The following is a 26450-nucleotide window of genomic DNA, read 5'->3' as shown; positions in this document are numbered from 1 at the left end:
AAAGAGTATTTGCACAGAGGGTTGTGCTTGTTAGCATAGGAAGAATAAGAAGACAGAGAACACTATCATAATGAGTGTGCATCAATATCACAAGTCTTAATACCATATTTATTCAATTCTAAAATGTCAAGAACTAGTATCATCAATAGCCAGAACCTTTCAACTACTAAAACCTGAAAAGAAAAACAAAGAAACAAACAAAAACTTAACAAAATCTGAGTCCCTGGCATGCTGTTGGCACCATCAATAGCCTGAAACACCTCTCCTTGCATCCCTAGATAGCAGTATCAGGTGACACTAGCCATTATCCTGTCTTGGTATACAATATCCTGCACTTTGGATCTGCTGATTCCCTCAATACAGTTTCAAAATGAAAAGCTTCTCAGTCAGAGAGAAAGTAGAAATGGGTCAAGTTACATAATATGAAGTAAATAAGACTGAAGTTACATGACGTGACTGAGTCAGCTTACTATTCTGACTTGGGTGGTCCTGCTTTTCCCTCCCCAACTCCTGGCCCTGCTGGTCCACACCCTCTCTTACACCACATCAAACCACTTGGTAAACTGATCCAACTTGTTAATCCAACAGAAAACTACTCTCTTGAACTGACTCACCAAAGGGCTTGCCAAGAGTGATGCCAAGGAGCATGGCTCTGGAGGGAATAGAACCATCCTTTCTGGTGGCAGCAACTCAACACCATGTCTTAAATGAGCTGCAACTGAAGAAGGCGTTGAAGAAGGGCACAAGAGGAGCAATGAAGGCAAACAGAAGGGCATGGAGTAACATCCTATGTCTTTGGGAAGAATGGAAATGCAAGAATAGACATCACAAAGCCCTTGGGATGGGGTAGACACTGAGGGGTGCAGTGGCAGGAGAGCACCAGACATTGCATTGTATTATGCATCAGAGGGGAGCATGGGAACAGGCATTGTCCTGGCAGAAGGAGGAATGGGTAGTGACAGAAGACATGCTACTGAGTCCACCTTGATTGTGGTGACTCTTTGGGGTTCAGGCTCACAGTGCTTGTGTGTGTGTGTGTGTGTGTCTGTAGCCAGCCCTGGGAAAGGTGAGCTCTTCAGGACAGATGTGCATTCTTGATAGTTTTAACAAAACATGAGCTATAATATTTTATCCCCATTGTTCAAGAAAAGAGGGAGGACACCATTGTTCACTTGAAAAACAAAAACGAAGCCTGTCCCCATTCTTCTCAAGAAATTGCCTCATCAAAAAAAGAAAGAACAAAAATCAAACCACCAAGTGTTACTGAGGAATACTACCCAGTCAGTCTTATCAGCTCAAAACCTCACTCACTATTATCTTTTCCTTCCTCTCTTAAATTACTGAGACAGGTCTCTTCTTTCATAGCAGCAAATGTTTTAAGCTCACTGTTTTCTTGGAATCTCCCCTACTTGTACAACTGCCTCCATAAGAAAAAGAGTTTAGGGATAACAGAAATTGTGCTATCTGGAGAAAAGGAAAGGAAACTGCATCTTCAACCCAATGATAAAATGTCCAGTTTTTTAACAAATATGTCTTCATAATTTCAGGAACAGTTCTTGAGTTCTTCTCTTCAGCTCTGAGTAACTGTTTCTAGGTAATAAAAAAACCAAAAAAAACCAACAACTGGAGACTTTGTAATTCATTAAATGGCACGATATATTGCAAGGCATGAGCCGAGGTATTCTCAAGCTTCCCAAACCAAGGGGCAGAGAGCAAACTGTCCTTGCCTACACCTCAGGGCATCCCTGTTCCCTTTTCCAAATACAAAACCAGGCACTGGCAGAAGTAAGAACTACGTGCCTGGCAGCCAAAAGATGAGGAAAGAGAAAATATGATGTGCAGCAAATCAGGTACACACAAAATAATCACGGCAGGTCACATCATCCTAACACTGCACAGCATTGTTTCCACCTTAATGATCTTTCAGCATGTCACCATGCTGAATCATGATGACAGAGGGGCAGGAAGCACATATCAGATGCAGAATGAAAAGGTCTTTTTGTGATTGTGGTGCTATGAAGCGCTGGACTTTATGTTGGAGTCACCTGTTCTCACTCTGGAAGACTTGTCTGCACCAAAATCAAGAGAGGTTTCTGGAGCAGTTCAGATAAGTTTGACCTACATACAGATAAAACAGGAATCTCTCTCTTTTTTTGCCCCCAAAACTGCTTATTTCTGTATCAGTGCATGAATTTCAAATGGGTTTAACAAATGTTCTTTGAAAGTAATTTTCTGTTCATAACTGGACTTTAAGCACCCTGAGGGCCTGCTGGCTTGCTAAAGTTAGAGCCAAAAAATGTACATAATTGTCAATCTTTAGAGAGACAGGGAGTTCTTTTCTAACCAGAGCCAGAAATACTCCCTCTGGAGAAATCTCACAAACAATGTGAAAAAAAGGTTTTGAACTTTCCATGGTACAAAGTTGAAAATGAGGACAAAATTGGAATGAGTTGGTCTTGAGCATTTTCTAAGCTATGTTGCATTTCCACAGCTTTACAGATACAGACATATGGAAGCAGAATTTTCAGCTAAAAATAAAAAAAAACGCCATTGTTCTGTACTTCATTAGCATAAATAATTTTCCTTGAATGTGAATAAAATTATTACAGTAGACAAAAATTTTAACATGTATAAATATCTCTGGATCAACCCTAACCATATTTTTGGTGTAATAAAAATAGGCTATATTCCCAGATATGAAAATGCATATAATTTCAGACAGATTCAGGGACAAGAAAACCAATTTTAGTTAAACAGCCTGGAGGAATCTCATAACATTAAAGGCAGTATTAAACACAAGTTTACATAGAGTAATTGAGAATACTCCTTATAATTTAGTCCAACACTTATAAACTCAGACTATAACGAAAGGTTTTTTCTTTTAAACATTAGACCATTCTGATATTCAGTGACAACCAACTTATTCTATTACTTTAATTTCAGCAAAAACTTTTAGGGAAACTCTACAACGGCATCAACAAGCACTAAGCAGGATGAGAGATGGTACAGGGTACTGCAGATCATTTTCAGGGCTCTGAGCCAAATTCTCTGTTGTTCCAAGTGCCCTTTGCCACTTCATACTGTGGAAAATACCAAGTTCTTGGTATATCAAAGCCTGGATCTTGAAAATTTCTGAGACCCCTTCAGTTATGCTGCCCTAGTGATTTGAGGGGACCCTGTGTTTGGTCATGTGCTCCTCTGTAATGGTCAGCACTAGTCTTGCAGGGCAATAACCCCCCCACCTTCCAGATCACCTCTATTGGATGACCCTTTCCTTGCTTTGCAGAAACAGGGGCCAGGGGAGGTATCTGGGAGACAAATAAACCATCCTAACCCTTTGAATACCTCAGGAAAAGAGCATGCATTCAACAAAGGAGCACTTGCATAGCCTTGTGGATGTACTTTGTACACTTTGTCCTGATTAGAAAGGAAGTGACTTTAACAGAGAATCCAACTCAGACAAACAGTTCTCTCCTTCACTTTGGAAAAGCTGCAAACCTGTTACAGTTCACTTGCTAGTATGAAAAGCAAGCTTGAAAAATGGCACTGTTGAGACCAGTGAATAATGGTCTAAGTGGAATACCAGCAGTCAGGCTGAAGAACATGGTGCAGTGGTCTGGGTGGAAGAGAGCAAATGCTACAAGCCCCCAAGTTCTGACTTTTAATTATGACACTGTTGTGGACATGCATCTGTCTCACTGACGCCTTACACTACCACCTACCTCAGGAGCACATGTAGCTTCCAAGAGGCCTGCTGGCAGCAATGAAAAACTTAGCCTGGAGTCCAAGCAATTTTTTTCCCCATTCACAGCAAAACTATCTCAACATGAGATTACTTTTCATTCAAATTTATTTCTAAACTGACTTTGTAACCTTCTATAATCTTGCTACTCTGCATTCCTCTTCTCCCCGGGCTTCAAGGATTCTTTTTTGGTTGTTTGTATAATCTCAGCGCTGCAGTACGCCATCTAAAGCATGGTATAAATGCAGCTATTATTACTACTTAATAAAAACAGAGAAGTTATTCACTGACCAACCTTTTCTTTTTTCCCTTTCTAATAAACATATCAGATCCATATCTAAGTGGTGATAAAAAACTATGACCTTGCACTGAGTTTATCCCACAACATCCTCATTATGACTGGTATTTAATTTTAAAGACTTTTCACTGCATTCTCTGCAAAGCAGTATGTCTCATCATTACCTAGTCACCGGTAAAGTTCTTTTCCAACATCCACTGACAGACAAGAAATTAGCTATCTTGGAAAGGCCACTTTAGGGAGCAAGTGAAGAGTAACCAGCTGAAAAGAAAGAAAAGGAAGTCCCTTCCTCTTCAGTTCTGGCAACCATCATATTGGTCATTTTACTTTGTATACCACATGTTGCTTTTTGTTGTGCTTTGTCCTTACACTGTCTTTTAAGGAACAAGGTCTTTGGCAATGAATAGGGTCTTATATGCTAGGAAAACATTTCTAGCATGTTGCAGACACCATTGTAACATATACTCATTGTCTTCCTGAGTTTCCTTACCACCACTGCTACCCAACACAGCTTTGTCACTGTAAAACAACTTTCATCGAGTTGTTTTGTGCCACTGATGTAGTGCTGTAACAATAAAATAAGGCAAATGCTTCATACACCCAAAGGTGGATTTTGTAGAACGTGGTATTTCTGTTGACCACGCTGTGAAACAGTATGATGTCAAGACAACCTGAAGTAGCTTAGCACAATAGCAAATGTGAATACTAAGACCTTTAATTGCATCCCAAAAGACATGTGGAAAAGAGAGGGAAAGAACAAAAGACTTCTGAAGCCAAATTAGCCTGTAAATTAATAACTATCATTAGATTTTAGCCAGGCACCATACTTGTGCCTTGGTTCTTTTCTTAGTTGTTTCATGGTTGGATGATTGAGTTTCAAGTCTGTGACTTTCATCTCCATTATGTTTGCTGAAGGAGTACACAACAAATGCAAAAGATCTTTAACTCTTCAGTTTCTATCTGGCAGAACACCATTGTTTGCATTTCTCAAGTTTTTGAAAATAACAACCTTGACTCTCTTCTCATTTAGCCAGTTTAACAATGCTGCAAGTTCAAGGAAATCAGCTGAATTAATCTCATTTTAAAGCAAACAAGAGGAATGCCTAAGCCTAGTATTTTTGACATACCTCATATACCTATAGTTGAAGGAAAAACTCTCATTAAGCCTACATTAAAAATCTGTCCACTTAATGCTCTGGACTTAAAACTTGTTTTTAATCCACTTCCTTCTGCCCTTACCACAAAGAAATTACTAATCTGGAACTTTGTTTTTAGTTTCCATCTCTTCCAGTTCATTTGCCACATTTTTTTTTTCTTTTTGGTGGTTGTTGTTGTTTTTAATTCACCCTTGGAGCTCACTAGTCATATTCACCTTGAAATTTTATCCACTGGGCTTTCATGACCTTGTCCCTTCAGTACTCCTTCTACCTTTCTGATAATTCACCCTGGTTTTCCTTCTCATTTTTCACAGGCACTTGTAGCCTTGGCACATTTTGTTTCTCCTACATTCTTCATATAGTACACTCAGTGCCTAACATTCCTCCAAGTCCTATTACTATGCCAATCAATCTTAAATCCAGTTCTATAGGAGAGATGATAAGAACAAAACCATTTTAACTGCATACATAAAGTCATCTCACTATAATACAAGTATATTACAGTCTTAAGCCTCACAAAAGCCTGTGAGAAGCAAAAGCATTAGCATTCGTCTTCTACAGTGGCAGAGAACAAGTCACTTATCCAAACTCACGTGAAATCCTGTGGCAGCCTCTGGGTTACCAGAGGATTCCCCTTTCCACACCAAGATCTGTATGTTGGCACACGTATTTTACACTTCTTGAGCTTTAGAATGGATTTGCTTAACTTACAGGCAGTGCAGACCAACGGTATGCATTGTGTCTCACCAGCCCAGCCCATGGAGCAGAGATTTGCTGTCTGTTCACCAAATGGTTCTTTGAGAAGATGGGCGGCAGAACATCCAACCCCGGAGGAATTCTTATTCCACCTCACCACACGGCTCTGAAGCACCGACCACCGGGTTGGGCAGTACTGCAGGAAACAGAAGAATACACTCCACTTTCCTAAACTATACCACATGCAAGCAAAGCCACGGTTAATCGGATCAGTCGAAGCTTAAACATCACCTCACAGGAGTCCAGGTCCACATGTGGCTTCTGACAACCGACGTGACTGAGCTGAGACCTTTGTCCCTCCACCAGCACTGCTCTGCCAAACGAACTTCCTTTTTCCTGTCAGGGACTTTGCCATGTTCATCACAGCACAGGCCACAACTCCTGGCCTCTCCTTATTCTGGCAGCTACATCGACTGGCTCCTTCTTCCTGCTTTTTGCTTTTTCTAATCAGCCTAGCTCCGGCCTTCATTACCACCGAGTTAGGTGGGACACAAGCCACGTGTTATTTATGAAGGAGACAGCACGTCTCTCCCGCTCTACCAGCTATCCGGCGGGAATATTTTGGGGCCTACGGGAGTGACAAACCTGTCCCTCCACAGTGGCCGGGTGCCACCGCCGCCACCCTGCCTGTCATTCAAGCCACAGCGCCCAGCTTCCATGTCACCCGCAGCTCCACGGTGCCGCCTCACCTGCGGCAGGCCCACACCCCGGAGGGGCAGCGGGGCAGCTCGCTACTGGGGTCGCGGGCACCCACACATTAGCGACCTGCCCAGCGACGACGGGGCAGCCCCCGGCAGCTGTCACCAGACCGGTGACATTCCCCAGCAATTTCCCCACTGTCCCTGCCGGGAAGGCCGCACTTGTCGTAGGGGCAGAAGGGCGCCATCCCCACGGGAGGAGTGGCCAGTCCGGCCCGAGTCCTGTCCGTGCGCCCAGTGCCGGGCCCCACGGCTGACACGGCACCCCTCAGCCCCTCACGCAGCGGCGCGGAGGACGCGCCCGGCCCCGGCCCGGCCCGGCCCGGCCCCGCCCCGCCCAGCCCGGCCACGCCCGCCTGACGCGCCGGCGGCGCTGGCGGGCTGGAAGTGGCGTACGTGCACAGTGGGTCGCTGGAGTGGCGCCTCCTCCTCCTCGCCCCGGCACAGCGGCGGAGGCGCGGTGGGGTGAGGCGGTGGCCGCGCTCGCCCGTACTGCACCGGGCAGAGAGGCCGGCGGGGAGCGGTAGGCAGCCCCGCTCCGCGCCACCCTGCTCCCCCTCGGCCGTTCCGCCGCCGGCGGGGCAGCGATGAGGCGGCGCTAAGCGGCGTTAGCGGCGCAGGGAGGGTGGCGCGGGCCCCTGCGCCCCGGCCGCCCCGGAGGAGGCCGCGGGCCGGCAGAGGCGGAGGGCGGCGGTGGAGCCGGAGCCGGGCGGCCATGATGCAGTGAGTGCTCCCTCCCCGCGCGGCCGGGCGGGGGCCCGCGTTAGCGCCGCTCCCGCCCGCCTCCTTACATAACACAACCCGGCGGAGCGGGGCTGCGGCGGCACCGCCAGCGCCATGGCGAATGACAGCGGCGGAGGCGCCGGCCAGGGCGGCCAGGGCGAGAGCAGCGGCAGCAGCAGCAGCAGCGGTAGCAGCAGCAGCAGCGAGCGGGACCGGCAGTACTGCGAGCTGTGCGGGAAGATGGAGAACCTGCTGCGGTGCGGGCGCTGCCGCAGCTCCTTCTACTGCAGCAAGGAGCACCAGCGCCAGGACTGGAAGAAGCACAAGCTCATCTGCCGCGGCGGAGGCGCTGCGGTGACTGGCGCAGCAGGGGGCGCTACCGAGCTCCGCAGCGGGCACCCCCCGCCGCCCCGCGCCCACGGCGGAGCCGCGGCGGGCGGCGGCGGCAGCCGGGCGGGGGTCGGGAAGGGCGCAGCGCCGCCGTCCCCGGAGACCGCCGCCGAGGCCGCCCCGCTGACCAACAACCACGTTGCCGCTGCAGCTGCCAGTGATGAGGTGGAGGCCCCGGCCGCGGCCCAGTCCCTGTCGTCCTCCGGGGAGGCAGTGTTGCTGTACCGGGACAAGTCGAACCTGTACCCGGGCGGCGTGCAGGCGGGGCCCGGCGGGGCCGCGCTGCGCCCCAACGGGCAGACCAAGTCGCTGGTGCCGCAGCGGCTGGCGCTGGAGTACATCGTGCCCTGCATGAACAAGCACGGCATCTGCGTGGTGGACGACTTCCTCGGCAAGGAGCTGGGCGGACTGGTGGCCGAGGAGGTGCGGGCTCTCCACCACACCGGCCTCTTCACCGACGGGCAGCTCGTCAGCCAGAAGAGCGACTCCTCCAAGGACATCCGCGGCGACAAGATCACCTGGGTGGAGGGCAAGGAGCCGGGATGCCAGACCATCCGGCTCCTCATGAACAGCATGGACGATCTCATCCGGCACTGCAACGGAAAGCTGGGCAACTACAAAATCAACGGCAGGACGAAAGTGAGTGAGGGAGGGAGCTGGGACCCCCGGTGCCCGTCCTCCCCCTGCTCCTGCAGCCGGGGGGGTGTTGCGGCGGGGGGGCGGGAGCGAGGCGGCGGAGCCGGCGCTTCCCCGGGAGCGGGCGTGTGTGCGCGCACGTGTGCGGCTGTCTGCGGGGCTGCGTGCGTGTGCGCACGTCCGTCCGTCCGGCTGTCTGTCTGTCTGTCCCTGCGGGACTGTGCGGGTGTCTCTGCGGGGCTGTGCTGTGCGTGTGCTCCCGCTGCCGCTCCGCTCCCCGGAGCCGACTCATACTTGCGAGTCGTGTCCAGTTCTGGGCTCCTCAGTACGCGAAAGAAACTCCTTGTCTTTCTCTAGAGGGTCGCGCAGATGATTAGGGGTTTGGAGCATTTCTATCCTGAAGAGAGAATGTGGGAGCTGAGCCTTTTTAGTCTAGTGAAAAGAGGACAGAAGGGATCTCATTAACATATGTGAATATCTCAGAGGTTGATGTAAAAAAGATGGTGCCAGCCTCTTCAGTGTTGCCCAGTGACAGGACGAGGAGCAGTGGCCATAAACTAAAACACAAGAAGTTCCACCTCAACAAGAGGAAAAACTTCTTCACGTTGAGGGTGGCAGAGCACTGGAACAGGTTGCCCAGGGAGCTCGTGGAGTCTCTATATCTGGAAACATTGAAAACCCGCCTGGACGCCTTCCTGTGTAGCCTGCTCGAGGTGACCCTGCCTTGGCAGGAGGGTTGGACTGGATGATCTGCAGAGGTCCCTTCCAACCCCAACAATTCTGTGATTCGCGCCCGGCCGCGGTGGGACCCCCAGCCCCAGCCGGCCTGGGCCGCAGCCTTGACGGGCAGGTCGCTGTCCCGCGGTCAGCCTGGGGATTGCTCTCTACCGGGAAGGTGCGAAAGGGTTTGTTTGCCTCTTCACTTTTCCAAAGCAGGAAAAAACGGTGATCTTGTTTATATGCCTGTGTCTTGTTAAAAACCCCTTGACCTGGAAGCTTATCCGCTAGGCGATGAGTATTGAAATGTGAGTTCTTTCGTGGACTCCCGAAAAAAAACCAGGGTGACAGTGCTCTGATGGGCTTCGGGAAGCAGGGGGCTGGCTGGAGAGTGTGGAAGCGTTAGTAGGCTCGCATGAATAGGCCGGGTTTTGGTAAGCCTTGGCTCAGGATGTGGCCTGCCAGGTGCAGGACTTAAAAATGTGGGCAGGAGACCCGCATCAGTGAGCGAGTGCCCCGGTGGCACAATAAACCCGTGAGTTACAGTGCAGCACTCTGGCAATGGTGTTGCAGCAGGAAGCGGAGTCACAGTGGAGCAGGGCGGCTTTGGGCAGAGTTTTTATGTTACTGTCATCAAACCACTTTTCTGCAAAAATCTTACTCCTTAGCTCTATTTCGAGACTAGAGAACTGAGTCAAAATCTCCCTTTGTATTAGCCTAATTTGCGATTCCCTTCCAGTCCTTTAAATAAAATTCATGCCTTTGGTAGAGAGCTAGTAATGAATATTCATTAGTATCTTTTCAGTTAAAAAAAAAAAGAAGAGGGGTGAAGCCCCTTCAGACTTTGCTACCTCTGTTAAAGCATAAGGAAGCCAGTGAAATGGTAGGAGTCATCCTGCCGAGGTGGTTGCACTGTCACAGATGGACTGTTGTTGCTGCAGCTGCAGAATCTCAGCTGGTAGGAAGCTGCGAGAGGGAGGAAGGGAGAAACTGGAAGGCAAAAAACAGCCCTGGATTTGTTCAGGGCACGGGAAACTCCCATGATAAGGAAAAGGGGGTGGGAATTTTTTTTTCTTTTTTTGTAATGCTGTCTTTGCATTTCTTCAGTTGAACCAGTACTGTGCTAAAACTTTCCAATGGGAACATGATCTAGAGTCCTCATAGATCCCTGCAGGACTTTTCTAAGCAACTTATGTTTCAGGCAGTCTTAAATCTCTTCAAGGCTTCAAACTTGCACTCTAAAAATATCAGTGGTTTTTCTAGATTTCAGTTTTATGCAGCATAAAGGAATATTGCATCTGTTTTTATGTGCAGTGGTATGCTTCTGTAAAGAATAGGTGCCGGGGCTTTAGAAAAGGGCTTTTGGAGTTGTAATCCTGAATCACACATGTAATTCCTGGACTACTGTATTTTACGTTCCACTTGGTTTTCAGTCACTGCTGAAATCCCTCTCTTTGGGGGATCAGAACAAGTGCAGGAATCGGATCAGTAAAAGCACAGTACTTTACTCCTTGGTGGTACGGAAATTTATTACTTTGTCTTCTCACTTTCCCTTGCTTATTTCCCCACGAAAGTCAGTGCTTTTAGTGTGCAGGAGAGCTCAGTTCTCTAAAATTTCAGCAAAAGCAGAATGAAAACTGTCATTCACTCTCACACATTTACCTCAGAGTTGAATAAACAGAAGCAGATGATACCTAGAGTATCACTTCAAATAACTTGTATTGTAACCATATAACTTGTAGCCCACTGGTGGTGTTGGCTTTGAACTTGCTATCACTTCTATAAACTGTCTAGAAGCATTGTATGAAAAAGCAAGAAGAAATTGGTCTGAGATTTATAGCCTAAATCTCTTGGCTTGTAAACCTGCCTGTCAAGGAAAAAGCTATGTTGTCTTAATAGGATCTAATTCAAACTGATTTACATTCACCAGAGCCAGTCAATTAAGGTAAAGGACATGAAATAAGGTAGAATGTTACTTCTGAGCGACCTGAGATTTTTGCATTTTAAACTCTCTGATAGGTGTTTTCTCTAGACTACCTGGGCTACCTAGAACTGATCTACTTAAACTGACGTGGTTCTACCTAGTCCTGAGTGTCAGCAAATTGCTCTTCAGCCTGAAAGACATCTATACAGTAGTAGTTATAAACTAGCCAAGTGCCTTTGAGGTGTGTGGAGACAACAGCAAGTATAAGAGAATGGCTAACTATTTACTCATCTTGGAAGTCCTGACTTACTGCATTCCTTGCTTTTGTTCTCTTGCTTTCCAGACTCTGCTTCCTTCTTTCTCTAGCAGAGGGTGGCACATACTTGCATATTTGAGCTCTAGTGTCTTTCTCCTTCCTGTTATTTTCTAGTTTTTTCTTCTTTCATATTTTCATAAATTCTCTTTTTTTTTTCCTTTGTCTTATCAGTTGCCACATTTGTACATGCATGTATTTCTGTTTCCTGCCTGTCCTTTTCCTACATACCTAGTGGAGGTAAAAACCTGCTCATCAAAATCAGGAAAAGAAATCATCCTGAATCTCACCCAGGTGAGAAGTTTTTTCCTCCTTCCCCATATGGAGCATGAAGAAGGGGTTAAGGGTGGGGGTAGGTTTATGATTTTTTTGCTAGCTTTTTCTTTCCTGTACTGCAGACTCTGCTGATCTGAAGCTGGTCCTGGAGTAATGCTGCAGCTTCCCAGTTGTGGACTGGGTTCCTAATAATCACCATATAACCAGACATTTGATCTATCTGCCTATCCCTGTTTCTGCTTGCCATTCCACCCAGTGCCAACCATTTCCTAAACCCTACCCCCTGCCTTTTACTGGAAGGACATTAAATAGACAGTTTGACAGGCCCTGTTACATCCCTTTAGTTTTTCATTCATTTCCACTCCTAGAAACCTGTCAGAAGATCAATCCTGTTCAAATTGCTGCATTTTAATGCTCTCCTCTCTCTACTAGTAGGCCAGTGGCATCCACTGCTTCTCAGCCACCTGTAGCTTAAAAAATTGCTTTATGTGTTAGACATTGTGCAAACATGTGCAAAACTTGCTTTTCTGCTTTTCCTGGCAATTGCTCATCTCTTACTCTGGAGATCCTGGAGTTTTCTGAAGACCTAGGGGACTCTGGATTCAGACTAGTCTGACTGTGCCCTATTAAATCAAATTCTTTCAAAGCTAGTAATGCTTCTTCAGAAAATAATTCTCCAAGAGTGAGTGGATTTCTCATACCCTGCTGTTAGCGTTTTTATAAACTAGACAGAAGAGGCTCTCTGCTCTTGCCACTTATTTATGTTACAACTTTTCTACAAACATGTTGGATTAATGCTACCAAGAAAAAGTAAGGTTTATGGGTGTTCTTTCCACTATATCTTATTCTGCAAAATATGACTTTGAGCATGTGTGGCAATAAGAAAACAAATGAAAAAATAAGAGGTAGGGAATAAGAACTTGGCAACCAAGCAGATACTGGAAAGTGATGATGATGCCAGAACTCTGGTAGAAGAAAGGAAAGCGAGCACAGGTGTTCCAGTTTGGCCAAATTTAGAAATACAGGTGTGCAGCTTAGGTAAGTCCTGCCCTGATTGAAGAACCTGCGAGCTGTGGCTGGAGATCTGGGCTTAGGAATGTCTGTAAAGCGGGGTGCTTCCCTTCATTTTGCTTGTGGCATGTGCAATTACATTGATCCTTCTGTGTCATTCTGGAGATTGTTTCACTATCACACCTTGAATTTATTTCTTGGTAGAAAACTTACTGATCTAATTAGTTCCTCATGTATGGGTTTGAATTTGCCACTGACTTGGGGGAAGGTGTGGCTAGGTCTCTCTCAGTCTCCCAGTACTCACTTGTGTTGCTTGACCTTGATACAGAATATGACCAATGCTCGTCCTTATCTGTTCTTCCCCTGACAGCAGCATTTCTGTTGATGTTGTTTTCTTGTAGATGAGTGTGCCGGTCAGCGAAGGATTGTGTGGTGATTCATGGATACGCATCCCACACACAGTTCTTAAATCCCTATTGGAGTAGAGCCCTGACATGTGATGACTGTAGTTTTCATTTGTTGTTCCTCATGTACAAGCCTTTTGGGTCCCAGGTGGAGCAGATGATTGGAAGACTGACTGGGATTTCTCTTGCAGATGATCTTTTGATTGAGAAGCACAGCAGCATCCAGAAAAGAATCTTGTTTACAGCCAACTTTAACATTGCTGAGAGTCTGGCAGGTTCTCCTACTAGAGAAAATGACAAAGATATGCTGGTTTCTGAGGGGCATCTGTGTGGTGTTTGTAACTTTGAAGTGTGGTATGAATACAGTGTGTCTGAGGGTGGGGAGCAGCACCTGTGACTGCTAGAACTTCCCCACACCTCTGTGTGTTAGGCTGTAGTTCAATGAACACTTTGGGCTGGCACTGCTGGAGAAGTAGTCACTCCTCTTTGCCAGCACAAGTATTTACATGGCCATCCTGTGAACTGGTTTGGGGAACTGATCCATCTGAAAAATAAACTGGCAAAAGAAGTGCTCCTGGTTCAGTGTTCGGATGTTTGTGCTGGCACAGGGGACTGGCAGATGGGGAGACTTTCTTTCAGCAGCAATGCAAATTTATGCCAGTTTAAAGTGTTTGCCAAACTACAGCCTTAGTTTAGCACTTGGAGTCTGATTCTCCCAAAATTTGCCCTTGAAAATTCAAACACAGTTTAAGAAATCTTAGCTAGCCATGGGGTTTTTTTTGGTTTTTTTTTGTACTTTTGTGTTCAGTGTGAGGCTTGGTTCTTGCTATCAGAAATGCATTCTTCTGTCCTCCAAGAATCTTTCTTGTGACAATTTTATACAGCAACTTTGCTTGTCTACCCACCAGGTGATCCTATGTAACATGTACAGTGGAAACATATTTTCTCCAGATGAAAACTGATTTCCCTTACACTCCCAGCTTCAAAACCAACCTACGCTTACAGTTATCGGCTGTTCCTATCCATTACTCTAGAGTTTTATTAGCATCAAAGACATTCTTGACTTCCCTGTTTCAAGACAGAGCTGGATTGGCATCCTCTGCCATGAGCAGTGTGCTGCAGCTTGCTACTGTTTGCTGCTGGTAAGGAAGGTCCCTGGTCAGCCCCATCCCCTTGTGCCAGCTCCAGCACTTGTTCTTCTTCAGGGGCTCTGTCTGATATGGGAAGTTTCAGTACTATTTCACATTTCATGACCTGCTCATTTACTCTCTGTTGCCTGGTGCATTAGGATAGCTGTATGAAATTCTGGGTTGGTTTGTTGTTTGCTTTTCCAAGCCTTTTTTGACTGTAACTGGAGTTCATGTTTTTTAGTTGTTACTGTTCTGGAGGTAAGGAACCTGTAACATTGTAGTTTGTGCACATCAGTGATTTCAGTACGCTGTGGATAATGAATTTTTTCCTGTCAGTGATATCAATGATTTTTTGACCAGTTTGCTGCTTTGATGTTCTGTGCTGTCTCTTCTGCACAGAATGGGCTCATTTAATACTGCCTAAGAATCAAGCGGGATGCTTCTCATCATAGCTGTACAGCTTGAGAGGAAGAGCTGTCTTCCCTTCCCTGTGGCCTCTTGGACTGAAATTCTTTGCAAGTGATGTCCTGCCAAGTCATAGGACTGTCTGAACATCAGTTCTCAGATCCCTGGGTTAGTTGTATCAGTAACCTTGACTGGCTGGTTGAGAGATGTTTTCCTTTTTTCTAGATGGTGCTTAATTTCTGAATAGGCTGCTAGCTATTTCCTGAAAAAAAAAAGGGCAGCATATTATTCTCTTCTGTGGTATTTACCATGTTTGTTATATTTGTGATTCAGTTGTGTTTAGCCTGTCTTGGTTAATATCTGATGGCTCTTGGCTTGAACAGGCTAGATTGCTATTGGAGTTTTGCGGGATGCTGTCTTTCTAGTTGCTCCTGTGTTGTTCTGTACTGGGTGCTAGTATGTATGTTTGTACCTGTAGGGATGTACACAGCGTACTTGGAATTTAAATGAAGGCTTTCTACTGCAGCAGAAAGGAAACTTGTTAGAAAAGGGAAACAGATACTCTGTATAAAGCAAAAATTTCTTCTTGCCCATCCGCAGACTAAATAGTTTCTCTTTAGGCTCCTTGGAGAGCTCTTGTACAAAGACAGCGCTTTTTTTCAGTTCAAAAATTAATTTTGGGACTGTTGTGAGTGGGTTGATTAGTGAATTCTTCAGTAGGACACTCGTGGGGCTCTCTGGCTCTTGTGCTGCTGTATTTTGTTACTTTTCAGTGGGGGAGTGACTGCAGACAATGTAAGGACTGTACAAGTGTTTTTTGGAAATCAACATACTCAGATTATATCAATTCAAGTACTTTATCATTGGCATGTTTTTTACACAACTCTAAGAAAACAGTATTTTGAAAGTAGTATTTTTAGTGAATAGAACAGTAGAGTTATTTGACTTTGCAGTTACTACTGAGTGAAATAATCATTATTTATGATACCCTTTTTGTCTTCTGCATTTGTGGTTTGCTATTTAGACCCTTCAGAAGGAGGACTAATTCTAGGCTTTGAGGCTTTTTGGAAAAGTCATTTGGTGCTGATTAAATCCTTGTAAACGTCTTTGAGTTTCTGAAGGTTGTTGGTTAATGATGGGTGGTCAGGCATATTTCCAGTGCAGGCTTGTGCCAGAATTAGCTGGTAAGTGGCAGCCGTAAGCATCAGGTCAAAATCCACTCGCTGTTCCAGGGCAGTGTCTGTCAAAAACAGAGCAATGCTTTTATGCACGTAACAGCTGCTTACACTTGAAGACTTTCTTGTTCTTTGGTACTTAACTTAAAACTGCTTGAGAGTATTTTTGTTAGTGTATGGTGTTATAAATAGGAATCGGGTAGAAATGTGCGTGTCTGCACGTCTGTGTGGAGGTACGGTGGTTATTGATGCATTGTGTGCCTAGTGCTCTGACAAAGAGATGAAGGCCATACCTGTAGGGTAATTACTGGGGCCTAAAGAAAAAAGTTATTTAATACCCAAGGATTAATTTTACACATTAATTTAGGCTCAGACCAGCTTAGAGCACATAGTTTGACCGTGAAGGATTCTGGACTGTAGAAGTTATGTACAACTTTGAGGAGATGCTGCTATGTCACCCCAATGTGCTGCGGTGAGAGCAGAGCCTGAGATTGCCTTGCCTTTTTTCAGCAAAAACAAACATGTTGAAAATGATACAAAGGTGAATGCATTGAGGGAGTTCAGAAACCTGGTTTTCCTTTTAGTCCTAGCAGGGTGAAGGAATTGTTGCATTGAGTGTAAAGTTATAAAATGCAATTAACAGCTGAAGACTTTAGGGGCTTATATGTATTTGCTTGGTTTGGTTTTTTTCCTGGGTTTTGTTTGATTGTCTTTTTGTATGAAGGTATTTTAAATCTGTTTCCAGGAAGAGCTTGAATTATCAGTTCACATCAATTTGTTCTGTTGATAGCTTGAAATTCTTGGTGAGGTGGCAGAGGCTGCAGGATTCTCTACTGGGCTTAGCCTTGCCATGGTTTGCTGCCCTTGTGATGTGCCAGGGTCTGTTATCTTCCTGCTTGAGTAGGTCAGAAGGCTGCAGCTATATAGTTATAACAGTCTTGAAGTTACTAGTCAATTGAAGCAAAAAAGTTTCCATAATAGTTTAGCCTGGCTGTTGTGATAATGTGGAATTTAAATTGCTATAGATTAAAAACTTGACACAACTTTGAGGCAGAAATCCTCATATGTTTAAGTTCTCTGTGCTGTGAAAAAATCCAGGGATGCAACACGTGTAAGGTTTCCAAAGCAGTTTATAGTTGGTTAATAACGTATCTCTCTTGTTGCTGCTCTCTGTCCTGTTCAAGCATCTGTTCAAGCAGCTAAACCTTGCCGTGGATGCCAAGATCCCTCAACAGCTTCTGATGTATTCGAACAGTGTGTGGTCTGTTCTCTGCTGAAGGCATTGGGCCCTTCCAGTTTCGGTGGTTGCTGCATTGTTGTTCAGGCAGCTGGCATGCAGCCTTACTGCTGTGAGAAAGGAAACTGTGGCCAGTTGATAAGGGCATCTTAAACTGACTCCTTTTCAGCTGGCACACTGGATGATGCCCAGTGAAATAGATGCTGGCTTAATCGTACCTCTGTTTGGCTTAACCTTATTTGTGTATGTTTAGCCCCTCTATGACAGCACATCAGCCAGGCAGTAGCACTGTTCATAGTGGTGGATTTGCTCTTTCAGGTCATACTGGGAGAGACTGAGAGAGCTGGGGCTGTTCATGCAGCAGAGGAGAAGGTGTGAGGGGACCATACCAGTGTGTACAGATACTTGATGGGAGGAGTGAAGAAGAGGGAGCCAGACTCATGGCAGCAGTGTGCTCAGTGACAAGGCAGTGGGTACGCTGAGATGCAAGAAATTCCATTGAAATGTAAGAAATGCTTTTTCCACTGTGATCGAACCGAAGAAGCAGGTTGCTACAGAGGTTGTGGAGTATCCTTGGAGATACTCAAAACCTGATCACTGGTCACCCAGCCTGCTCTGGGTGACCCACCTCTGAGCAGTGGGCTGGACCACATGATCTCCAGAGGTGCCTGCCAACCTCGACCGTCCCATGGAAAAAAAATACTGCCGTTTGAAATGGAGGAGATACAAAACAAGCCAAATTTTGCAATCTGTTAAAATATTTTTTCCAGCAATGGCACTGTCAGTGTAAGTCCTGCTTATTGCATGTCTGAATGAAGTTACCAGGAGTCTGTCTTTCTGCTGGTGGTCATTTGCTCCCTAAAGGATCATTGTGGTCAAATATGCCAGTAATGTAACTGTTTGAAATATTCCTACCTTGGATCCCTTTTGGTCATCCAGGGGTCACTTTTACTAAGTCTGTGCTGCTGCCTCTTTCCTGTTTTCTCCCAAATTGCCTGTTTTTTCCATTCATATGTGCATATGCTCATAGCACAGTCCTTTCCTAGCATAGCTTGCTGATACAAAGCATGTGTATACTTCACAAGACTGATATAAGAAATTAAAATCAATTACCTATAGGGGATTCATACTTTCTCTTCAAAATTATTTTATATAATATATATGATTTTGGGGCCACTTCTGTACTGAGAGGGCATAGTGCAGCAGGTATAGTTATCCTTTTATTGCAAGACAGACAGAAAAATGAAATATGCTGTTTCAAAGCCATAAACTACCAAAAAGTGCTTTGCTTGAATATTTTGCGTATTTTTACTTTATTTATGTAGTAAATTTGTAACGAACATCTGGCCAATATTTTTGGTACATTTCAGTTTTATTTTCCTTACGAAAAATGCCACCCACTCCATTTTAAAAAATATGAGTGTGAGGAGGGAACATTTGAACTGATAAGAGTCAAGCTTATGTATTTTGCCACGCTGTTGAATAAATCAACAACCTGCAGCTCTCAAGTTACAGTCCTTACCTCTTCCATCTACCTTCTAGTAATTTTCTTTCCTGTGTATTCTCCACACAAACTTGCTGTTCCTCCCCTCTTCCATCCTGCCTGTGCTCCCCTGAGGACCTTGTTCTGCAGTGGTATGTCCCTTTTGTGTTGAGGGAAAGGAGAAGGGAGAAGGAACAGGTGCTGAGAGAGGCTGGCTGCCCCAGCAGGGGTGCAGAGGACAAGGCTTGCCTCAGTTGCTGCTCTGTGCCAGGTACAGCAGTTGCAGGCACCCTGTCAATGGCCTGTCCTCTGCAAGGACTGCGTTAGAGAGATAAGAGCCATGTGCCTCTTGGGAGATGTCAGCTTGGCCATCCATACCATATATCTACTGGGAAATTGAAGCCAGATGGAGTTGTGTTCATCTGAAGTGGCCTTCTGTAGGAACTAGATGCTAGGCCTTGAATTGTAAGTTAAAGCTAAGTGTTTTTGAGGAGTATCCATTCTTACTATAAAAAACCCCTAAAATTTAAAACCATTTGTTCTTACTGTTCAGATGCTGAAGACCCACTCTGCTCGAAGCTTACACATTTTGCACTCTGGCTAATTTGGTTTAGGTTCTAGCAGGCTGCCTTCTCATGTTTGCTCAGTGGGAGTTCTTCCTAATCAAATGTCTGTTTCACACAAGGATTTGTTATCTATGTTTATACTATTGGTATTTGTTGTAAATAATCAATAATTGTTGTGTATATAAGGCTTCAAAGTGTATATAAAATTATGTTCTCGTATACCATCTACCTCTGGCAATCCAGGAGCTCTGAGCCAGAGGTTGTATCTAGACCACTGCTTGTAATACGTGCAGATAGATGGATACATTTGCCATTAATTTATGTAATCTTGTTTTAAAAGCCATTTGTACTTTTGGCCTCTGCAACATCCTGTAACAGCGAGTCCTGCAGTTTGATTAGATGGAAAAGGAACTTCCTTTTGTTTAAAACCCACTGATGGTGATTTCAGTGTCTCCTAGACTGTATTGTGAAGACTCACTTCCCAGTAGCTTTACTTTTCATTCTCTTTTAAAAAGTCTGGCATTTGCTTGCAGGCATTTTTTTGGCTGACACGCTTTCCCTCCTAAACTGAAGAATTGTAGTCTTTGTAGTGTTTATCCAATAAAATACTGTTCCATGATTCTAGTTATTCCTGCTGCACTTCTATGCAGCTTTCCTGGTTCTGCTAATCGAGGTAAGGCAAGCAGAAGCACAGTATTTAATGTACAAATATATCCTGATTCTGTATGCTGACAGGGTGATGTTGCCTTTCCTTGTTTAGTGTTTTATGACACTTTAGTTGCCTCCTCTGCTGTGGTGAGATGAAGTTCTTGGGAGAACAGCCTGTATTTAGTAATTTTTTTTTTCCTAAAGTGATGTTATCCAGTTTAGAAGACATCACTGTATAAAGAAGCTTTTTTTTCTCCCCCAAGGGGTATTTCTTTGCACTTACTCTTTCCTGAATTTCACCTCCCATTTTGTTGTCCAGGCAGTTGGTATCATTCTACACCCTTCTGTGTGCCTTTCTGCAGCCAGGGCTAGGATGGGCTGCAGCATATTTAGGTTCTGCAGGTAAACAGGATCATGCTGCTCCTTCATCCCCTTTTCCCAGGTCACACAGGAATCGTACAGGTCTTGTGGGAATCCTGCTGGTAACATCTCATTTTTCACTAAAAGGAGGTTAGTTTCCTGTAGTGAAGTTGCAACTGGAATTTACTATTTTATTGGTCTTTCCTTTGCTTGTTCCATTATTTTGAAATGCCTTGGAAGTAAGATCCATGGTTAAAGTGCTTTATATTTAAAAATGTCTAATGTTTGCATTAAAATTAATGAGTTGAGTAAATTTGTATTAAATCTCCACTGTAGCTTGGACAAAATGACATGCAATGACTCTTGAAGGCCTCCTAACACCTGGCACAGACTCAAGAACAACACAGAAGTTCCTATACTGGAGTCCTGACTTTGTCATTTTCCTTAGTGAAAATAGAAAATGGGAGTTGTCTCTCTCATGAGCCAAGGCTATGCCTAAATTATATTGTGGGAGGTAATAAGATAAACACACATTATTTTTACCTCTTAAGTCCTATAGCTTTATAAAGGACCTTGTAAACATGAAAAATAATATTCCTCTGCAGGACATGAAATGTAGATGAAGATCCTATCAACTAGCTTTACATTCAGTTTAGTCGTCTCATATAGCAACTTGAATTTTGCAGATTTCTAGTTTTTACAGTGTCTTCTACTCTTTCTACGCTCACATCCTGCTACTTTGAAGGAACACACCCACCGAAAGACAAAGCTAGTAATAAATGATGCTTCCTCACCATTGAGACTTCAAGTTCTGCAATTCAGCTTAGAATAGCTCCATATTAAAACCCCAGAGAAAACTTGCCTTTGAAGAATGAAAATTCCAATGCACCCCCACCCCCCCCTTCCTTCTGCCCCCCCTCCCTTTGGGAACAGCTTTCTGGAGGGAGTGATGGAATTCTTTAGGGTCTCAGTGGGGAACAGAATTTGCCAGTGATGGGAAGATGGAGTCCCTTTGAGATTTTTTTTCCCTCTGAAAAATCTGTTACACTTTTTTTTGTCATCTAGCCTTCATTTTTATGGAAGGGTTATCTTGGTTTGGGAACCCTTAATTAAGGGTTGTCTTTACAGAGGAAGTAAATTCTTGGAGTAACTCTTCATTGTCTTTGAGGTAGCTGTATAGTATTGCTTGTATTGATCCTGGGAATAAAATATATTGGTCTTTTTAGTGATTTTTGTGTGTGCCAAGTGGAGGGATAAGTTGCTAGACAGGCTGGAGGGCAGAGCTGCCATTCAAAGAGGTAGAGGTAGCTTTTGCAAGGCCAGTCCATGTGAACCTTTTACCTGAAGTACAGATGATGGGAGTGGCCTTCTGCACGCAGTGGGTGGGTGTGAGCACGGTGCGGTGCTGTGCGTGGAGCGGCAGCTTTTTTCTTATCTTTGGTTGCAAATCTGTGTGCTGAGAGTAACCTCCGGTGTCCAAGATGTTTTGTGGTGTGGTTCATTAAGAGGCCAGAAGACACCCAAAAGCAATTACAGCTGAGGCCTGCTGAGGTATCTCACTCGTTAGTGCTCGCAGCTTGATTTCATGGGGTTAGTAGCAGGGCAGTGGCAATTAAAACCCGTGCTGTGGGACTTGCTCCCTTCATTACTGCAGCACATGGTTGGCAAGTGCATCCACTGTCCACAGGTCCTTGTCCACTCCTCCCCTTCCTCACTGTTATTCTCTACAGCCTTTCTCTGGCTTCACAATCAGCTTTCCTCTTCTTGGTTGCCTGTCTCCAAACAGGTGTGACTTAGGATACAAAAAGAGTTTTGGGATCGGTAGTGTCTTTAGTATAAAGATACAGGGCCATCTACTGCACGTAGTAGAAATTAGTAAATTGGTTGGCTGCCCACAGATAATTTCTTGAAGTGCAGTTTCCTATTTAGAAACTGCTATCTAGCGTTGTTGTGCAATATTAGATACATGTTTTAGGAGATTTGTTGTTTATTTTCAATATGGTCTCTGCCTGAAAGACTATTTCTGCCAATCCTGAAATCTGAAATGATTGCTTGCTGACTTGAAGGGGAAGTTGACTGTACAGAAATCTGGAATCTAGAATTTTTAGAATTGGCTGCTGTTCGATTTGTTCCTTAGTTCTTGTGATACTTGGCATTATTTTCCCCCTTCCAATAATGCAGACTTTTGTCAGTGTTGCCATTCTTTCTGGTGTCTGCTTGCTTCATCTTCCTTTCATTTCACTGTACATTGTCTGTCCACCAGTAATTTCCACTGCTGTTGCTTGAGTTCATGATGAGTTCATACCCTTGGGTATGAGTTGTTTCATGGTATTTGTAGACTGAGGCAAAGACTTTGTCATCCATTATGCTGTTGCCTCTGGTTTTTTTCTTTTGTCTTTAATTGGTGCAACATTAAGCTGGGAACAGGCTTTACTGAAGATCTGCAGATCTTGCATGTAGGTTGCATAAAGGTGTGATGCGGAACACTCCTCTTGGTCTGACATGACACCTCTGATCTGGGCTACTACTGCTAATCCCTGCAATCTCTCCCCAGTGAGTACTGTGGATTGCAAAGCCCTAGCTGTCCTTTGGTTTACTGGGAGAGTTTCTGCTGATTGGATTTTTAGGGACATACAAATAAACCTTTTTGCAGAAACATGAAAAAAGGAGGTGTGCATATCCTGTCTTGAAATCTGTTATTTCTAGGTGGGGTATGGAATAGTGTGCTTCTCTTTCTTAGTAAATACAGTGCTTTTAAGAAGGCTTAAGAGTATGTAAGTGCTGGCTGCATGCTAACACAGCTGGGGTTGAGATTTTTGACTTTCTGTGTGGGCATTTGAGGGGAGGGGGATCCTGGTTCTGTGCTCTTCCGAATGCCTTTGAAGAGGGGGGGAAAAAGTCTCTGTGACAACTTGTTTAAGAGAAGCTTTCTTGTTCCTGTCAGGTGTTGTACAGCATGGCTTTTCTGCTTGCATCATCACTTTGTGTGGAGTTTGGATTCCATTACCTTCTGATTTTTAGAGTGGGAAATTTGGAGTTTGAGGTTAGCATGTGTCTTCCAACCACAATACTTGTTGAGTTACAGACAGTCATAACCATGTCAATTGACAGGAGCCTTGTTACTTAACAGGCTTTTCAGTTGTTCACAGGAAAGGACTGATCTGTCAAGAAGCCTACTTGCCTTTTAGAAGAGGTGAATAATATGATATATATAAAAAATACTATTTTTGTTATTGAAATAGTGGTAAAGATGAAAAGAGGTCACTTTTTTTTGATTGGATGGTTTTCTTCATAGCAGTTTCCTCATGCCAAGTATAAACAGACTTTGAACAAACCAGATGGGTCCATTTTAACCAATTTATAGTTGGTAATGCAGCATGTTCTATTTTTCCCAAGGCATGAGAGTGATGTGTTTTTCCATCACTATGGTCTCCTGGGCCAGTGGTTGTGATAGACTAGGAAAAAGCCTGTTGAAGCAGCACCAAGGAGCTCTGCAGGAGGTCCTAACCTAGAACTGATCTTGTTGCTGCCATGAACATAAACTCACTGTATGATCAGCTGAATTGGCATTTCAGAAGACAGTGGGGATTTTGTATCAGCCAGACGAGCACAGGCAGTTTCCTCAGGTGTTTTTTTTCCTCCCTGAAGTCAGTGTTGGGTACGTTCAGATCTTTCTCGTGCTCACAAGGCCACATGCTCCTAGAGCAAGTACACGGCGTTCCTGAGCCACCCTCCTCCAGGAGATCCACTGAGCCAGTGCAGCCTTCTCATTGCAGCAGAGTGCCTCCTTAACCTGAAATGACATGGCTGACTCTGCTGGGACATACAGAGTAGGGGTGGGTTTGGGAATCGCTTCTCCGACTTGGCATGCCAACGTCAGCAGTCCTACTCCTGGTGTTTATGATCAGCCTGTAGTGCTGCATGGCCTCAGCTGTTCCTCAAGGCTTCGCCCAAGGACTGGTAGGAGCTGAGACAGCTGGAATACCAGTAGATTTGTATAATGCCTGTGTGCATTTGAACTGGATACTCTGGATGATCTGGTTAAAATAACAAAACCCCTAAGTGTTGTTTATGCCAGCTGGGAAAGAGGCCCTATTACAGGACTGTGGTGGGACTGTAAAGAAAAACTGTCTCCCTCCAAGCCTATGTGTGAAAGCCCATAAAAAGTGACATGGGCAGAGTCAGCATTTCTTGCATTTAAATTGTAGGTGGCTTGAAAGTGTATTACAGGCTGTTCATTTCTATTTGGCTTTAAACCTTAGTCAGACTTCCGTGCAGTGCTAATATAAATTAAATCAATGCCTAGAAATAAATGTCTGTTAGCATTTCAGCGCATAGTTATTTCTTTTTCTGTAATATATAAATAATTTCAAAGAATTGTCTGGACTCTAATAGTAGGAGTGAATGATCTAGTATGTGGTGTGAAGTTTTGAATTCTGTGGGCATGCTGAATCACATATGTTTCCTTGAAAATAGCCTTTAAAACAGTTTTAAAATCATTCTCCTCAGTATACTGTTTATGACAGCAAATCTTGATGTGGTTAAAATCTAGAGGTGGTACCTGAAGCCTAGGCTTGGACACTTTACTGTAGCTACATGAACATTTACTAAACTTAAGGAACTTGCAGTACACAAGTACTTCCAAGTATCTGGCTAACCGTAGTACTAAACAAACAATCCTGTTCCCATGCAGTTGTGCAACTTTCAAATTTATAAAGATACCTTTCCTGCAAGCCAAATTTCACTTTTGTGGCTATTTTATTCTCTAAAACAGAAACAAAATTGCAGTTTTAAGTAAGAAATGAATCTCCCTCCTAGTAGTTAGCAAAATGTGTGGTTTGTCTTCTATAGGAAAGAAATTCCAGGCTTCTCAGTATGTACAGTTTTGAGGAGAGAATGGCGGAGATGATGAGTGATATTCTTTAAATGGCAAATTTCTCAGCCATTTATTTTCACAGATAATAAAGTTTTGTTTAAGTAGAAAAACAAAACACAACCGCCTCTTGCCCACCCTTAATCCTTAGTGTTTCTTCCTTCCCAACCTCTCCTAGTGCTAAGAGGTCCCCAGCTTTGACATGTGAGCTAATATGCATGCTTTATTTTTAAGGTAGTGCGTCACGGCATCATTAAGGATGAAAAAGACCCCTTAAGGTTGAGTCCAGTTGTTGTTGAAAGTTTACCCAGTAGATCTCAGACAACTGAACAAATTTGTTCATATTCATTATTACAATAATAGGTAATAATCTAAAAATAGGTAACCATGCTTTTTTATGTGTAGTGCATCAGTGTGCCTGCTGATGTCATCTGGTTGGCTCTGGAAATCTGATGTGCACAAAGTGCTGTCAGAATATATTTTAAGTGATGTAGCTGAATGAGACTTAACTTCATACTATTTTAGTGCACTGTTGTAATTTGCTTTAGTGTTGTGTTATTTTTGGTTCTTAAAGATGTTGCTGCTCTGTGCCTTTTTTGAATGGGCAGTGATGAAACTAGGAAGTTGGGTAGTCTCATGTGAGAGCAGAAAGCTCTGCCCCATCTTGGGGAAAAACGTTTCAAAGTACTTATTTTTTAAATGGTATTATTCATGTCAAAGTAATTACGGCGTTAAATTGAAAACAGACTCTTAAAATTTGTGTTGACTGACTTACTTCTCTGTCAAATTTTTGTACAGCGCCAAAACAGTGAGTCATGAGTCTGCTTGTCTTGAAGGGAACGGGGAGTTAGCCATGGAGGCCTGCCAATTCTACAAACATATATAACACTATTCAACAGTTGTTTGAATCTGAAATGTATTGGTCAACTTATTTAATCATACTGTAGGCAGATTTAGGCTGACACAAATCAAAGTATGCTTTAGACCCTTCTGAGCTGAAAAGTCAAGTGTTGTGTTTGCTCCTAGGCTTTTAGGAGAAAACTTTCTGCCTCTGGTGACACTGCTTTTTATCTAATTTCTTTGGGAAGCCTCAGTTAAGTATATCTGGGGGATTTTTTTGCTTGTTTGTTTTGTGGTGTTGACCTTTTTTTAAAAGTTTCCAATAGACTTTGATATCAAAACTATCAGAGTGTGTTACGTTGAACCTTACGGGAGGGAGCTATTACTGCTTTGAAGCACTGACATATCTTGGATGTGCTTGTATAAATTCTTTTTTTTTTTTTTTTAGGGAATGCAGGTGGTTTAGTCTTGATGACATTGTTTATATTCAGAGATATGTTATATAAACTTCACTTTTTTTTATTACCCTATTTAAGCCAGTGCACAGCTCTCTGTGTACATTTTTAGATTTGAACTCAGTTTTATTTTTCTGATAAGCAGTTACATTAAGTTAATGGAAACTAGGCCTTTATAAGATTGAAGGACTGCAGGTGTATTTGCAGTGCCTTCACTGACTCAATTTTAAAAC

At 44.0% G+C, this 26450-nt stretch overlaps 1 protein-coding gene across 1 annotated transcript in view; it reads left to right on the top strand.

The window, feature by feature from the left end:
* Nucleotides 1–7020: 7020 nt before the first annotated feature.
* EGLN1 (egl-9 family hypoxia inducible factor 1) overlaps nt 7021–26450 on the top strand; it is a 34564-nt gene continuing 15134 nt past the window's right edge. The window contains exon 1 of the mRNA XM_069010266.1: nt 7021–8403. Coding sequence (XP_068866367.1) covers nt 7489–8403 — 915 coding nt within the window. The 5' untranslated portion in view covers nt 7021–7488. The remainder of the gene's footprint in view (nt 8404–26450) is intronic.

This window comes from Aphelocoma coerulescens, chromosome 3 (genome assembly GCF_041296385.1).
Source record: "Aphelocoma coerulescens isolate FSJ_1873_10779 chromosome 3, UR_Acoe_1.0, whole genome shotgun sequence".
In the NCBI taxonomy this organism is placed as follows: domain Eukaryota; kingdom Metazoa; phylum Chordata; class Aves; order Passeriformes; family Corvidae; genus Aphelocoma; species Aphelocoma coerulescens.
The sequence above is the reverse complement of the archived record's forward strand: the minus strand, read 5'-3'. Positions and strand labels throughout refer to the sequence as shown.